Source organism: Vipera ursinii (assembly GCF_947247035.1).
Source record: "Vipera ursinii genome assembly, chromosome: 1".
Taxonomy (NCBI): domain Eukaryota; kingdom Metazoa; phylum Chordata; class Lepidosauria; order Squamata; family Viperidae; genus Vipera; species Vipera ursinii.
In genome coordinates, this window is record NC_139512.1 from 31,075,960 (window position 1) to 31,090,660 (window position 14,701).

The following is a 14,701-nucleotide window of genomic DNA, read 5'->3' on the forward strand; positions in this document are numbered from 1 at the left end:
TAAAAGTATATGTTAAATTTGTGAAGTTGCTTTCTTTGAAGTTTTAGAAGGCTTGCTCTTTAGCCCAAAAAATGCAATAAGGGACCTTTTATGGTTTGGAAAAATAGCTTTGTGGTATTGCCTCAGCTGCTCTGTCAAATGCTTTGTATGGCTGACAAAAAGTGTTTGCCTGTTTTTGTTTTTAAATGCAGTCTTTTGCTGAAGCTGTTTTCAGCAACAGAGAAAGGGGCCAATCAACCAAGCACCAAATAATGGGGAATTTTATGTGGGAAGGAAAGAAAGAAATAGGTACCAGTTTATTGGCAGAAAATATAAATTTGGTAAATCTGTTTTCATCTCTAAACTTCTCTACACTGACTTCCTCCTCCTCACATGTCACTTGAATGATATTTTTTGTCTTTCTTTTCCATAGACCTTTGTGAACGACATACGAATCCCTGACCAGAAATACATCACACTAAAACTGAATGATGTGATTCGTTTCGGTTATGATATCCTTTAGGATGTGTTGTAGAGGCACAAATGCACAACCTCTTCAAGTTTCAGGATTTATTATTTTAAGAAAAACACTGTGTTATTTCTTATAAAATTGAAATTCACTAAGTCTAATTATATGAATTGCACTCTCTCTGGAATATCACCAAAATGAGCTTAAAAAAATATATGCTCTTTTGTGGCTCAGAGTTAGTCCTCACAACTATGGTAACTCTGGTAATTGGATTGGCATTTATGTCACTAAGTGATGCAATTGAAAAGTATGATGTCATGTACCAGGTTGCCATAGTTAAACAAGGATTGCAAGGGTTGTTAAGCAAGGACCTCACATGACTGTGACTTCCTGATAGCTTCCCTATTGATTTTACTTGTGAGAAGCCAGCAAACAAGGTCGCAAATCATGATTATGTGGCTGCAGGGGTACTGCAATGGCTGAAATTCCAAGGACCATTTGTAAGTACTACCGGTACTTACTTAAATGGTCGCTAAAGAAGTGGTCCTTAAAGAGATCCACCTGTATTATATAAATAGAGCTCTTAACAAGAAAAGCAGCTTATTAATATTTGTTTCACTGAGCCTTCAACAAAGAAGTTTGTGGAATTTATCTTTGGTCTTTCGCATAGGAGGGGGAGGCCTGGCAAAACTGAAAATGGGTTCATTTTGAGCTTGATGAAACAGCTGATTAGTATTAGCTTCAGTGTGAGGATTTTCCTGTTGAAAAATTTTGGTGGATCTTCTTTTGGCAGTAACAATATTCTGTTTTTGTATGTATGTTTATATATAAGAATTGCAAGTTATAACATCTTGTCATTATTTATGAAATGAAGATATGCCCATGCTTAACTCTTTTTTGGAAAGATTTCTAAACTGTATCTTGATATTAAATCAGTATACCCTTGCTGGTTCTGATGAACAAATAGTCTGATCTGGACAAAGAGTGCAGAATGTTGTTTGTAAGCACAAGCTTTATGAGGTTGGAAATTCTACCCTTCTACTTTTAGGATTATTTCTGAAATGTGTCTTCAAAATATAAAACATGTTTTTCCACCTGAGAGTTACTTGGAGACCACATTAGTTTATATTATAAGTGCAGAAGAATATATTGCTAATTGCTGCTATTCTAAGACGCAAGTTGGTCTGGAAAACAGTAAGTGGGCCAATTTATTCCACAACTGGCATTTGAAGAGTATTTGAAAACATTTTTTGTGATTACTCTTGGTTGTGTTATGCAAATTTATTTCTTTCCCACGCCACTTTCTAAAATAAAATTCATCTTTTATCCTTCTTTAGGTTTGCTTGCTTCCGGGTTTAAGATACTTTTGACTATGGGAGACTAATTCATCTCTTTTTATGTTGTTATTGAGAAGAGATTTGGGATGTGCAGAATACGGCTTATTCTGTCACAGAACAGCTTGTTCCCAGGTTAAGTAGCTTTACGCTTGCAGTTTTATTCTCAACATAGCTTTCCCATCAGTCTTCTCTCAATAAGCAACCTGAATGCAAAACTCAGATCAGGGTTTAAATTCTCTTCCCCATTAGTCAACAACTTCCAGAATTATGCTGCATTCTATACCATTAATTCTGAGTTTTTCTTTTTCTTTGAGATTAGCATTGTGTTTTAGGGTGCAAGCCCAGGCACTGCTGTCATATGTTCTTTTCTTGGCAAGGAACCTTTTTCCCCCCAAGACTAGATTAAAGCATGGTTTTGGTAGTCCTTGGCAGCAGATATAGGACTGTCTGAAATTACGTGTATGTCTGCATGCGTGCTGGAAAGAGGAGAGAAAAGTGGAGTTTTACTGAAATAGAATTGCCAAAAACAGTCATATGCTCAAATTCAGCTCATTTTATTCCTTCCTTTTATACTGAACTATCAGTATGAAGAAACAAAAAAGAGAACACTACCCCCCTACTAAATTCCCTTCTCCCTTGGTTCTTTATAGATTACTCCATTTTTACATTCCCTGAGTCAGCAGAGTTCTCATGCACACATCTGTTCACTGTAGCCAACAAGCAGATTTTGCCTATCGTGCCAGAATATAGCTTGTCCTTGTTTTGTTACTGTTTTTTTTAAAAGTAACATTAACAATCTTGTCCTGGTTTTTCTGGCATCCTTAATTTCCTCCTGTTTCCCACCCTTTTGAGAAAATGCAGGCCAACTATGTTCTGGAACTGTGACATGAGCTTGTGCAAATCTTACTATTGTCATCCTTCATTACAATTACTTTTTTTTTCTTCCTGTGGGGATGTCCCACATGTTGAGTGTTTCTGGTTAGGAATAAAAAGCCTGGCTAGTCTGCAATTCATGCCAGGTTTTCAAGATTACAAACTGATCCAAATGAGGTATTGCATGTGGCAGTTTGCTGTTTTTGTTGTTGGAGGATGACCAAGTTGTGACTCTGCTGTCCCTTGATTAGCAGTTGATTTGAGTGATGCTGCTAGCTAAACAGGCATCCCCTTCCTTTCCCACCACTCCATGTGCATTCTAATCAAAGTTTGGTGGAAAAGGATGATCGTGTCAAATAGAAGCATATTGGAGAGGCAGTATTTGCATTCCTTTGCTTGAACATAACTAGTCAGTTCAAGTTCCATTGATAGAGGTATGTAGAATAGTGAAGACTTCATAAGAAGCAGCTTTATTTGGTAACAGTTTCAGTCAAGCCCTGATTTTATCAGTTGCTTGAATGAGATATACAGATCTCCAGATGTATTCCTACAAGCTTTTGAAAAGGAGAGCTTTCAGAAAATGACCACCAATTTAATTGTAGAATTTTAAGCTTTTTGCTGCTTAGATCAGAGGTCCCCAACCTTTTGGGCACCAGGGACCAGTTCCATGGAGAGAGGTTTTTCTGCAGACCAGAGGGTGTGGGTTTTGTGTGCTGCCTGCATCCCGCAGATGGGGCTTTGCTTGTTTGTGTGGACCGGTTGCTGGCATGCTATCGCCTGGTACTGGTCGGTGGACCGGGGATTGGGGACCCCTGGCTTAGATGTTCTTTTTCTTTTTAACTAAGAGGTGTCATAGTGTATTTTAAAATATTTGTCCATTCTTTCTTTGGACAAATTGAAATTTGCCTTTGGTAGTGCCATCCTAAGCCTCTGCCTCCTTTCCTTCAGTAGCTCTGTGGAGATAGGACCTCTTTAACCAAAAGACTGATTTTATAAGGAAGATCCACCATCGTAGAAATAAATATTTTAGTTCTTGAACACTGCAGAGCAGAAGAGAGAGGTCTTGCCAGGAGTTGTCATCAAGCAGAGACTGAATAAGGAGACACGTTCTGTTCAGTGCAGAAACAGAACATATCGACAGCATTGGCTCCCCAGCTGTGCACCACAGACAACATGACACTCTTGAAGAATTAAGCCACTATTTTGGGAAGCATCCAACACTCTCCCTGTTTGTTAGAGCAGGCAGGTTCCTTGGTGCATTAATATTTCTTTTCTGCTGGGAAATTGTGAGCAATGAAGGAAAGAGTAAAGCTGCACTTGATGTAACCGTTGAAAGGAATGACAAATGCCTGTGATAAGCACAACAAATCTCAGAAACATCATTGCTTAGAAAGATTAATTTCATCTATCAACTAAGCCAATACAAAGATCAAATTTATAAAAGTCATTGTATTTATTTATTAATCAAATTTATACGCTGCCCATTTCAATATCTGCTTGACTCTGGGCAGTTTTAATTTAATTTTAATTGGCATCTCTTTTCCCAAGAAACTGTTGCTTTATAGCAGCCTAGAGAAATAGATATTCTTTGAGTGGAATGAAGGGAGACTTAAGTTTTAATTTAGACCAGTTTTATTGTTGAACACCTTCTTAGTTACCAGTCATTGTTGGAACTAGATAGGTGTTACTTTCTGGTGTCCTCTTTTTACTATTCATTTCTGGTAATTAATGGGACATGCACTAGTGTTTGGAAACTTTCTGGGATGTATAAGTTGTAGCTTTTGCTGCTAACTGCTACTGTTAAAAATGACCCCTTCATAATGAACAATTCTCCATAATAGTCCATTAATGAATGGTATTGCAAATATATGTCCAAATTGATGTGGTCACTGATGGACTCCTAAGTTCCTTTGGTCATTTTAAGTATAGTTAGTGTGTATTGTAGCTTGATGAATACCGTATTTTCTGGCGTATAAGATGACTTTTTAACCCATGAAAATCTTCTCAAAAGTCAGGGGTCGTCTTATACGCCGGGTGCTGAAATTTTAGGGACAGGGCTGGTTGGAAAACCTGGAGCGGATCTCCCATTCGGTCTGCGCAGGGAAAGCGGGACCAATTGGAGAAGAAGCTGCAGTCTGTGATTTTTTACAGGCTGGGGTCTGGGCGTCTTTCATTCTAAAGTTGAAGAGCAGCTGCAGTCTATCCCAACTTGAAAGGCAGGTGGGGAAGGCAGCAGCCAGAGCTGCTGCTTAGCTCTAAGGACACATTTGACTCAGGAACTGGGCGGGCTGGCTGGAAAACCTGGAGCAGATCTCCCATTTGGTCTGCGCAGGGAAAGCTTTAGAGTGAATTAGGAGAAGTTTAATCCACTTGCACTGTTTTATGTTTACATGTTTGATGACAAACAGCCTTATGTTTATAAGTGACAGTTTTCCTACTAAGTACCTGCATGTCATAAGCATTTGAATTAAAATTACCATATTAAAATCAAATCTGATGTTTTTTTAATTTTTATTTGGTGTGCGTTGGAAGAGGGGTAGTCTTATACCGCGAGTAAAGCCCAAACCCTATAATTTAACAGGAAATGTAGGGGGTCGTCTTATATGCCCAGTCGTCTTATACGCCAGAAAATACGGTATATGTAAGAAAAGGAGGGGGGATAAGGAAAGGAATGATATTGTAACATTATTATCAATCTCATGTGATGTTGATTCATTCATTCTTTCCTGTTGGAGCACTGGATAGCTTGGGCTACCCTACAGGGAAGATTTTAGATTCAGTCAGTTTTTAGAGAAGGCTTCTCTATTATTATTAGAATAAATATTTTTGTTCTAAATAAAGGAAAGTGCTTATATGAAACACTTTAATACATTTTAAGAACAAAAATTACCTTTAAGTAGAGCCTTCTTCCGAGATTTGCAATAACGCACATAGCTAAATTCTCTTTTTTATGATCTCCAGTTACGATAAATCATTTGATTGAAAAGGAAATCAAGTTGTGTCTGTTTGCCTTCTCAAATGCTGATAATTAACCAGTATTACTGCATGCACCATATCTTAACCCTTTAACAACAGCTTTAATAATCAGTCATGGTTTTTCACCTCTTTTGAGTTTACTTTCATACCCTAGCCTTCATCCAACTTTGTAGCCTTGAAATGTTTGGAAGGCTTCATGTGGCAATATCTTGCCTATCTCTTTTTAAAATAATCCCAAAAGAGATGGGATTTCTTTGTATGTGTGAATGATGAATTGCCTGAAGTTACTGTTAACCTTCTCCTGAAGCTGCATTTTTCCTTAATATTTTTTCTACATGCAAACATGTATGTCCTAGAGCACATCCAGCACAAGGTTCCAGAAGAAGTGCTAAAAGTAAGTATCTCTGCTCTCTTTTAAGTGGCAAAGTGAAGCTATGATTTTAGTGGAGAATTCCGCCTGAAATTTAGCTGACCACCATCAGTGCCACTACACTTTATTTTATTTTTGCCATCTTTTACATAGGTTGTTTAAAAAAAGAGGAAAAGCAAGAGAGGAAGGAAGGACCAGAATTCTTGAAAAATTGTAGTCCTAGGTCATTAACAGAATGACAGCTCAATATAGATTTTATACATAAAAGTGTTAAGTTCAGTGCTAAAGAACTTTCTTTTAAATAAGGACCAAGTACAGGAGATAATGGAAAGTGGTTGTCGCTTTTAAAAAACCTGTAATACAGGTTTAGGCAGCCACGTAGTCAATTTGGTAAATTGCTTGTTCTTATTTTTGTTTGTTCAAATGCCCAATTCTCATTTTCTAAACTTGTGTATAAATTAGAATGCAGTTAGATGCTGAAAACTGCACTTTCCCAAATTTTGCAATGCAGTTTACAGTTCGAGAAATATTTTCCAAAATACATTATATTCAGGTAAATTACAAAAATGAATGCTTTGAAAATAACTGAAATCCAAGTTCATGTGTATAATAATTGGAATGAACTTTTCATGTGTTGCTCCTGAGAAAACCCAGCCCGGAACCAAGCACAGTCAGTTTAGATGTTTTCTTAAGCTTCATTGATGTGAAAGATCTGCTAATCTTTCTCAGATGCAGATTACTACCTCTCCCATATATTTCCACAAAACTTTCCCATGAGAAATTACCAACATAATATGCTGAAATAATCTTAGAAGGCAGTTCTGCGCTTTGCCAAATCCTGAGTGATAACTTAATGTTCCACCTAGCCCTCAAGACAGGATTCCTTCACATTTTCAGGCTTTTAATGGTAGTCATGAGTTCTAGAGACTTGATTTATTAAAACAAATCAACTGTAAATATTGAAAAATCTTGGCTCGGACAAAGTAGGGATGTAGGCTATAAGCTTTATTTTGATTACCCAACTCTGAGAAAATATGCTTTGCAGGAAAGATAACATCTTTCATTGCACTAATGCCATTGTTGGTCAGAAAACACAAATCATTTATAGCAGTACTGATTGATAACCTCACCCGAATTTCAGTGAGAAGCTAATGGGACTATTTTGGCAATGAACAGCAATTTAAAATGGACTTAGTGACTTACTTTCAACAGTGGATTATACCAATACAATGCTCTTTACCTTTCTCCAAATTTGCCTATGTTTTCATCCAAACAACCAAAGATTCCTAAAGTTTACTTGTTGATTTTGTCTCTGAAAATTAAGTGAATTCAGCTACTAAGCTACTGAAATGAACTCATCTCTGTACCTTGCCTCTTCTTTGTTTGCATCTCCACTGCAACAGAGTCAAGCTTTTCCTGTATGCCAAGATTTGCCTGGGGTAGATTTGCATGTAACTCTACACCAAGATTTAATGTTACGTGCAGGAAAGTAGTTGCCTAAAGGGTAGGTTTGGCCTCCTGTTCCATGTTTGGCAGCAAAAATACTTTATAATTTAGTTTCATCCTTGTATATTTCTAGCTTGTTCTTACTGGGGCCAGTTTGATCTAGTGCTTTTAAAGCACCAGGCTAGAAAGGAGCAGACTATGAGTTCAAGTCGAAGCTGAACTTTAGCCATGAAAGCCAGCTGGATGACTTTGGACAGTCACTCTCCCTCAGCCCAGCCCACCTCACAGGATTGTTATTGTGGCTAAAATAGGAGGAGGTGGATGGGTTAGATATGTTTGCTGTCTTGAGTTATTTGTAAATAATATACATATAAAAAAATCATAGAGTAATACTTAAAGGAGTAGTCAGTTGAGGTCCATTGATATACCTGGTTTTTCTGCTGAAGCCAGTGAACAAGGTAGTAATCCTATGAAAAATGAGCTCTTTATCTTCCTGAATCAGGTGTGGTAGGGAAAGGTTAGAGGTATTCTGCTTAAAATTAGACATGCGTGGAAGAACAGGAACCACTTGTGTTTCTTGTTACTTCTGCTTCTGTATCATTTCAGAAATTACTGTTCAGTGGCCAAAAAGATATTTGCTGAATCTTCCTAATTCAAAACTTGTTACTTTTCTAAAATACACACTGTGTGATAAAGAGATTAGGATTGGAACCAAAACACTGGAAAAATAGGTGTTACAATATTTCTCAGTTATTTTCCTGATACAAATTCCTTTTCACCATCTACCTTACAAAATGACCTTTGTTTGTGAGTTCCTGCGCATTTCAGAATATGCACACCACGTTTCTTGCCTTTCCTCTTCAGCATGAGAAATATACCAGTCAACTTCAGATGAGCTTTAAAGCCACAGCAATGAAAAGAGCAGAGCAGCCAATGGAACATGGTGGAAATATTGAATTGCCCCAAGCCAAGCTGGAGAAAGGAGAGAAGAAAGCAATTACAGGTACCAGTTTAGAAAAACCAGTTAATTAAGATGTGGGAAAGGCCTTTCTCCTCTAGAATTCTGATTTATATTTATTTATTATATTTATATAACCATCCATTTTACACAAGTGACTCTGGGCAGTTGACAAGGATTAAAACACAGGAAAATCTACCACGTATAACTGTCAGTGCCCAAGGATAAAATACCCTACTCATTGAAAAATGCATAGTAACAACAGAGTTCATCTGCTTGATGCTGCATGAGTAGTGTTATAGTGTAAGTGAGGACTACTACCTCTTTTGTTTGTTCCTGTTGACGTTGAAATTAGTGCTTGAAGAGAGTTTTAACAAAGCTTGTTCTTTATTTTCCAGAGGGAAACTGGGATCCAAAGAGTATAGACTGTTAGAAAAAGCATCTTGTTATGTGTGCAGTATATGCTACATTCATGTGCATACTGATATGAAATCAACTTTGCAATGGGATCAATAATTTAGTCAAGAGATTTGAGATGCTATATTTATCTTATTTAAAATATTCACTGCCTTTAGAAACAAAACTCCCACTGCATTCCTTGAGCAAAGGTCTAGATAATATAAGGAAAAGGAAAGGAGTCCCTGCGGATTTTACTCCACTGTCATAACCGACTATAGGGGGCAGTGCTTATCTCCGTTTCAAGGGCCATTGAGCCAGCGCTGTCCGAAGATGTTTCTGCGGTCATGTGGACAGTATGACATCACAGAATGCTGTTTTCCTTCTCAAAGTGGTATCTATTAATCTACTCGCATTTGCATGCTTTCGAACTGCTAGGTGGCGGGAACTAGACCAGGGGTCCTCAAACTTGGCCACATTAAGACTTATAGACTTCAACTCCCAGAATTCCCCAGCCAGCCATGCTGGCTGGGCAATTCTGGGAGTTGAAGTCCACAAGTTTTAAAGTGGCAAGTTTGAGAACCCCTGAACTAGGTGAAGATGGGAGCTAGTGACGCTCAGGTCTCAAATCTGGGCTGTCAGCTTTTCCAGCTGACAAGCCCAGCATCTTAACCACTGAGCCATCGTGCTACTTAGATAATATAAAGGATCCCCTAATATTGCAGTTGTTTGCATTGCGTTTTTTTCCCCACCACAACATACTCTGGCTGATAGTCCTATCTTTACTTGAATTGAAAGTCACATTCAGATTACCCCACTTGAACATTTATAAGGTTATAAACTTAAAGATGAAAAACTTAAAAGCTAACTATTGAAGTTATTAAACTTGAAAGCTATATAAATCAGAAGGATTTTGGAGAAGATTTATTTAAAATGAGAGTGTTTTTTTCCTATATAAACAAGTCACTATTTCATTTTCAGCAACATCATTATTAATGTATGTATTAGATTTGTGTGCTAACCATCTTGTCTGGTATTTTTTAAGTGTTTTATGCCTTTAGGGTTTAAAGTAAATTCCTTATGTCTTTTCCATTTTTTTGCTGTTTTTCTTGCTTGAAGACTGTGTACATGCTTATTATAATTTTTTAGTAGGCAAATGAATAGGTTTTCCATAAAGTCTGCAGGCTGGGCAAACTTGTCTTTGTCTTGCAAGTCATGTATGAACAGTTTAGATTAGTGTTTCTCAAATTTGGCAACTTTAAGATGGGTGGATCTCTACTACCAGAATTCCTCAGCCAATCATGGCGGGGAATTCTGGGAGTTCACAAGGTTGAGAAACACTGGTTTAGATGACTCATGGGGCATAGAATGCAAAATTTCTGATGAGCTGTATTTCCATAAGAAATTACAAATTGAATCACCTGTTGCAACTTTGGGGAAACAATAAAAACAGCTTTATTTTAATTTACCTTAGGTATTCTTCTTAAAATTGATTTTGGATTCCAATTATAAACCTTCTCATAAAATTTTAGTGTATAGTTTGTCAGCTAAAAATGCACAAAGCAATAAGAAAATAACAATATTTTAAGAGATTTAAACAAAAAAATTCCAACATCTTACTTTTTTTCCTTGATCTATCGTAACTTGCAATATATTCAAATTTTTGAACTTCACATAGTCTTTTTTAAACAAGCTTTTACAACAGTTTAATTTTTTTAATGATTTTTGTAACTGAGATATGTGATTTGTATTACTTTTAGGCTTCAGAGCTTGTTTATTGCAGAAGTAAAATATAAATAGCATGACAAAATAATTCAATATAGTGGAAGATGCTAAGGAATTCTTGGAAGTGATTTCATCTAGTTGTGTTTGCATTTTTAAGTGCACACTCCCATACTTAATGTGACTTCCAAAAAGGTGTTTTGACCTGGTCTTGGTGTAATCAGTTAGCTGTTTCGCAAGAGTAGATGAGTGGCTGAAAAGTGGTCTGTCTAAGTATAAGGAGTAACACAAGTAGCAATACAGAGACCCACAATTCAGAAAACTAACAATAATGAATGGGTTTCAAGAATGAGGGTTATGCTTTGTGGAAGTATGATCTCATAGAAGCAATCCTAAAAGGAAAAAAAATGTGAAAAGGAAGTACAATTATGAGTGTCCCAAAATGGGAAGGAGATCTACTCATTCGTAGTCTTTAGTATTCTGAGACTTTGGTTAAACTTTGACCAGCAAATTTGTGCCAAGAGCTGTTATGATGGCATGATTCATTTAAGTATATCATATAAGAAAATATTTAATTTGTGATTAAATGCTTTGGGACTAAATTAAGGTCTTTAAAATTGTGGGGGATGGAAGCCAATGTAAAAAAGGAGTTGTTTTTAATTGTGTTTGAGATAATTCTGTTTCTGGTTTGTTCTTAGTATAGTACATGGAACCTTGTTAATTAGATCAGTCTATAAGTATTTCTGAAATAATAAATATAACCATAATCATTATTTTAATTTCCAAAAAAGTTAACTCTCATGCTGTTAGACAAAACATGAAAGGGGTGTTTAAGAGGTTGGTTCTCACTGGTGATACAGGATTGCTGGAATTTCTAAGCTCTAAAGGCATAGGAGACAATAAAGCTGCTTAAAGAAACAACACTGAAAAACAGCCAGTGTCATGCAAACCACAAATGCTAAAAAAAACCTCAGAGAAATATGTCCTCTCCTTCTGAATAATGATAGAAGGAAAAAAAGACTGCTTCATATAACTTGTCCCCTTTTATTTAATTTGCTCTGTGTGTGTGTGTGTGTGTGTGTGTGTGTGTGTATCTATTATTGTGTTCATATATCTGCTTTCTTATTTTTATGCTCTGGTTAAACAATTCTCCCATATGTGGCAGGTAACATGCTGCGTTGCTCACTAGAACAGTGATCTTTAAACTGACCCAATTACTCCTTTTCCCAACCTCAAAATAATGTAATTACTACCCCCACCCCACAAAAAGTTCTTCAGATAGTTCATTGTGTCTTGGCAGTGGCAGTCCCAACGTGGATCCCCAACGCACAAACAAACAATTACAAATTGCTCTATTATCCCCTGAATATGCCCAAATTACCCTCAGTTTAAGAACTGCTGCAGTAGAAGGTGGTTAAAGCTCATTTTCTCAGCCTGAAGGAAATAACAACTTGCTGGAAGAAGCTGTAATGCAAAGCTGATTCTGCAGTATAGTTAATTTTACATTTTTTCTTTGGCAGTTGTTTAAGATTACATGGATGCTTTACCTGTATGATTTGTTGTTTTCTAACTAAAGGTTTTAAAGGTTTAGTTCTATGAATAATGGGTTAAAAACAGATGAACATTCAAGATTTCTCTAATATAAAACCATCTATGCATGCAGCAAAAGGAAGTAGGTTTTGGCATGACAAGCATGGTAGGATTCTGTGCTATGTTCAACAATACAGATACAGATTTTAAAAAGTTTTGTTCCAAATTATAATGACCTTCAGGTACTACAAAGGAGGTTTCTTCCTGTCCTAGATGCTGATCCTCTATGGCTGTACAGAAAAACTTTCCTCTTATGTTAGGCGATTAACAGAAACATGTACATTAAAATATTTAATTCAGTGAAAACAGACCGATATATTGGAGTAAACAAATATGGATGAGCTATCAATTGAAAGCTGCCTCTGGGAGTTTTTTTTTAATATATAGCTCTTTTTCCTTAGATTTGATTAGACTGTATTTTTAGCACAACTGCATTCTCTGGAGAATTGGCAGAGTGCTCTTTCTAATCTTCCAGTTCGTTGTCCCTGACTTTTTAGTAGATATGGATGAGTGTTGCTGTCTTTAAGCATTCCTAAATTAACATGCCTCCTACTCTCCTTTTAATTTCAGATGTTTGCTAAATTTTTGTCCTTTGTTCTTTCTTTTTGATCCCCGATTATCGCATTTACTGTGGGTTTCCTACTTCAGCAGCAAAACCAAGTGCAGAGTTTTCACATAATGTAAAGACAGGCAATTCTTTCTGCTTTCTAGAAACTTCTTAAATGAAGCAATTTATAATTGCTATATATCTTTAAAATACGTTAGCTGAAGTTTATTGACTACCTCTGGAATAAGCAACCATTTCATGCAAAATAGTGACTGAATCACTGACTTAATCAGAGATAGGATAAAAATGTCTACAAGTTGGCTCCTTTCTTGCCAGCCCCTGTATAGATTGCCATTGCTTTCTTCCCAGATGTTTTTTGGGCTTCCCGTTTCTTAAAAAATGGTTTATCTGTCTAAAATTCTCAGCATGGTTGATAGGACATCCCTCTCTAGAATGGGCATACTACATGCTTGGTGACAAAATGGAAGGACCTTTATTTCATGTTTCACTTTTTATGACATGATTTACATGGATTTGGCTAGTCTAAAGAAAAGAAGAAATAGGGGTAACATGATAGCAGTATTCCAGTATTTGAGGGGCTGCCACAAACAAGAGGGGGTCAAATTATTCTCCAAAGCACCAGAGGGCAGGACAAGAAACAATGGCTGGAAAATGATCAAAGAGAGAAGCAGCCTGAAATTATTTATTTATTTATTTATTTATTTATTTATTTATTTATTTATTTATTTTATTTGTATACCGCCCTTCTCCCGAAGGACTCAGGGCAGTGAACAGGGCAATACATATTAAAAAACAAGATACAAAAATTAAAAACGATTAAACAAATGCCCATGAATAAGTTAAAACACATTAAAAATAGATTAAAACAGATTAATAAAACCCAACCCCATCCCATCAGGCCAGGCCAGCTTGTTCGAAAAGGTAGGTTTTGAGATCGCGCCGGAAGGAGCGGAGGTCAGGCGCCATCCGGAGCTCAACCGGAAGATGGTTCCATAAATCCGGTGCACCCACAGAGAACGCCCTCCCCCTGGGGGCCACCAGTCGACATTCTTTGACCGGTGGCACCCTGAGGAGGCCCTCTCTGTGGGAGCGTACTGGGCGGAGGGAAGTTGACGCCGGCCGCAGGTGCTCCCCAAACTTCCTGACAGTGAGGACAATTAACCAGCTTGCCTCCAGAAATTGTGTGCATTTCATCACTGGAGGTTTTTAAGAAGAGGCTAGACAGTCACTTGTCTGAAATGGTATAGGAGGCTGGAGTAGAAGACCTCCAAGGTCCCTTCCACCTCTATTTTATTCTACATTGCTCTTGTAAAACAGTGGTGGACTGCTACTGGATACTCAGTTCTTGGTATTTCTACTTTGTAATAACCTCACATAACTGGGATAAGAAATATGTCTGCCTTAAAGAGCTGCTAGTAGCTCAAATAAATAGTACTGGGTTTGATGAAGTAGAGATGTGACTTGATATAAGGGGACTTCATATATTTGTTCATTAATGTGTACTGAAGCCACAGCCCTGAGAACAGAGAGGATTCTAGTTAGACAGCTAGAAATGTGCCTAGGGAGCCTCCCTCTCTCCAGGCTATGGACATGCACAGAATAGTTTTGGATAATTATTGTCACCACCTTTGAGAGACAAAACAGGCTTTCTTTCAGTTCAGCCTCAACACAAGACTCCTTTCCACCTTTTTCTCTTCCTTTAAATTCTCTGCAACCAAAATCTACCACCGAATCAGGAAATAATCTGTCTCCCTGATCCTCTCTTTCAGTTGAGGACTTTCTGCCTTTTTCCTAGGTTTGCTAATGACATTTTCTCCTGGAAGAGTTCACACCTTTGTGCTCTTTTTCTCTTCAGCATAAGTTGCATTTTAAAAATGGAACCATGTATCAGATTTGTGGACGTGGTGCCTCATCTTCAAGAATAACTTTGAGGAGTGAAGAGTACACTGCTCTAAGAGTACATCTATGTTTATTGTTCCATTTTTGTTGATTTTAATTTGTTTAATTCCATGCGGAT

At 37.2% G+C, this 14,701-nt stretch overlaps 1 protein-coding gene across 4 annotated transcripts in view; it reads left to right on the forward strand.

Annotated features, from left to right (window-relative positions):
- CEP170B (centrosomal protein 170B) overlaps positions 1–14,701 on the forward strand; it is a 70,424-nt gene that overhangs the window by 19,416 nt on the left and 36,307 nt on the right. For all 4 annotated transcript variants that reach the window (XM_083359955.1, XM_083359958.1, XM_083359956.1 and 1 more), the window contains exons 4-6: positions 413–491; positions 5,970–6,028; positions 8,315–8,453. In XM_083359955.1, coding sequence (XP_083216081.1) covers positions 413–491; positions 5,970–6,028; positions 8,315–8,453 — 277 coding nt within the window. The remainder of the gene's footprint in view (positions 1–412; positions 492–5,969; positions 6,029–8,314; positions 8,454–14,701) is intronic.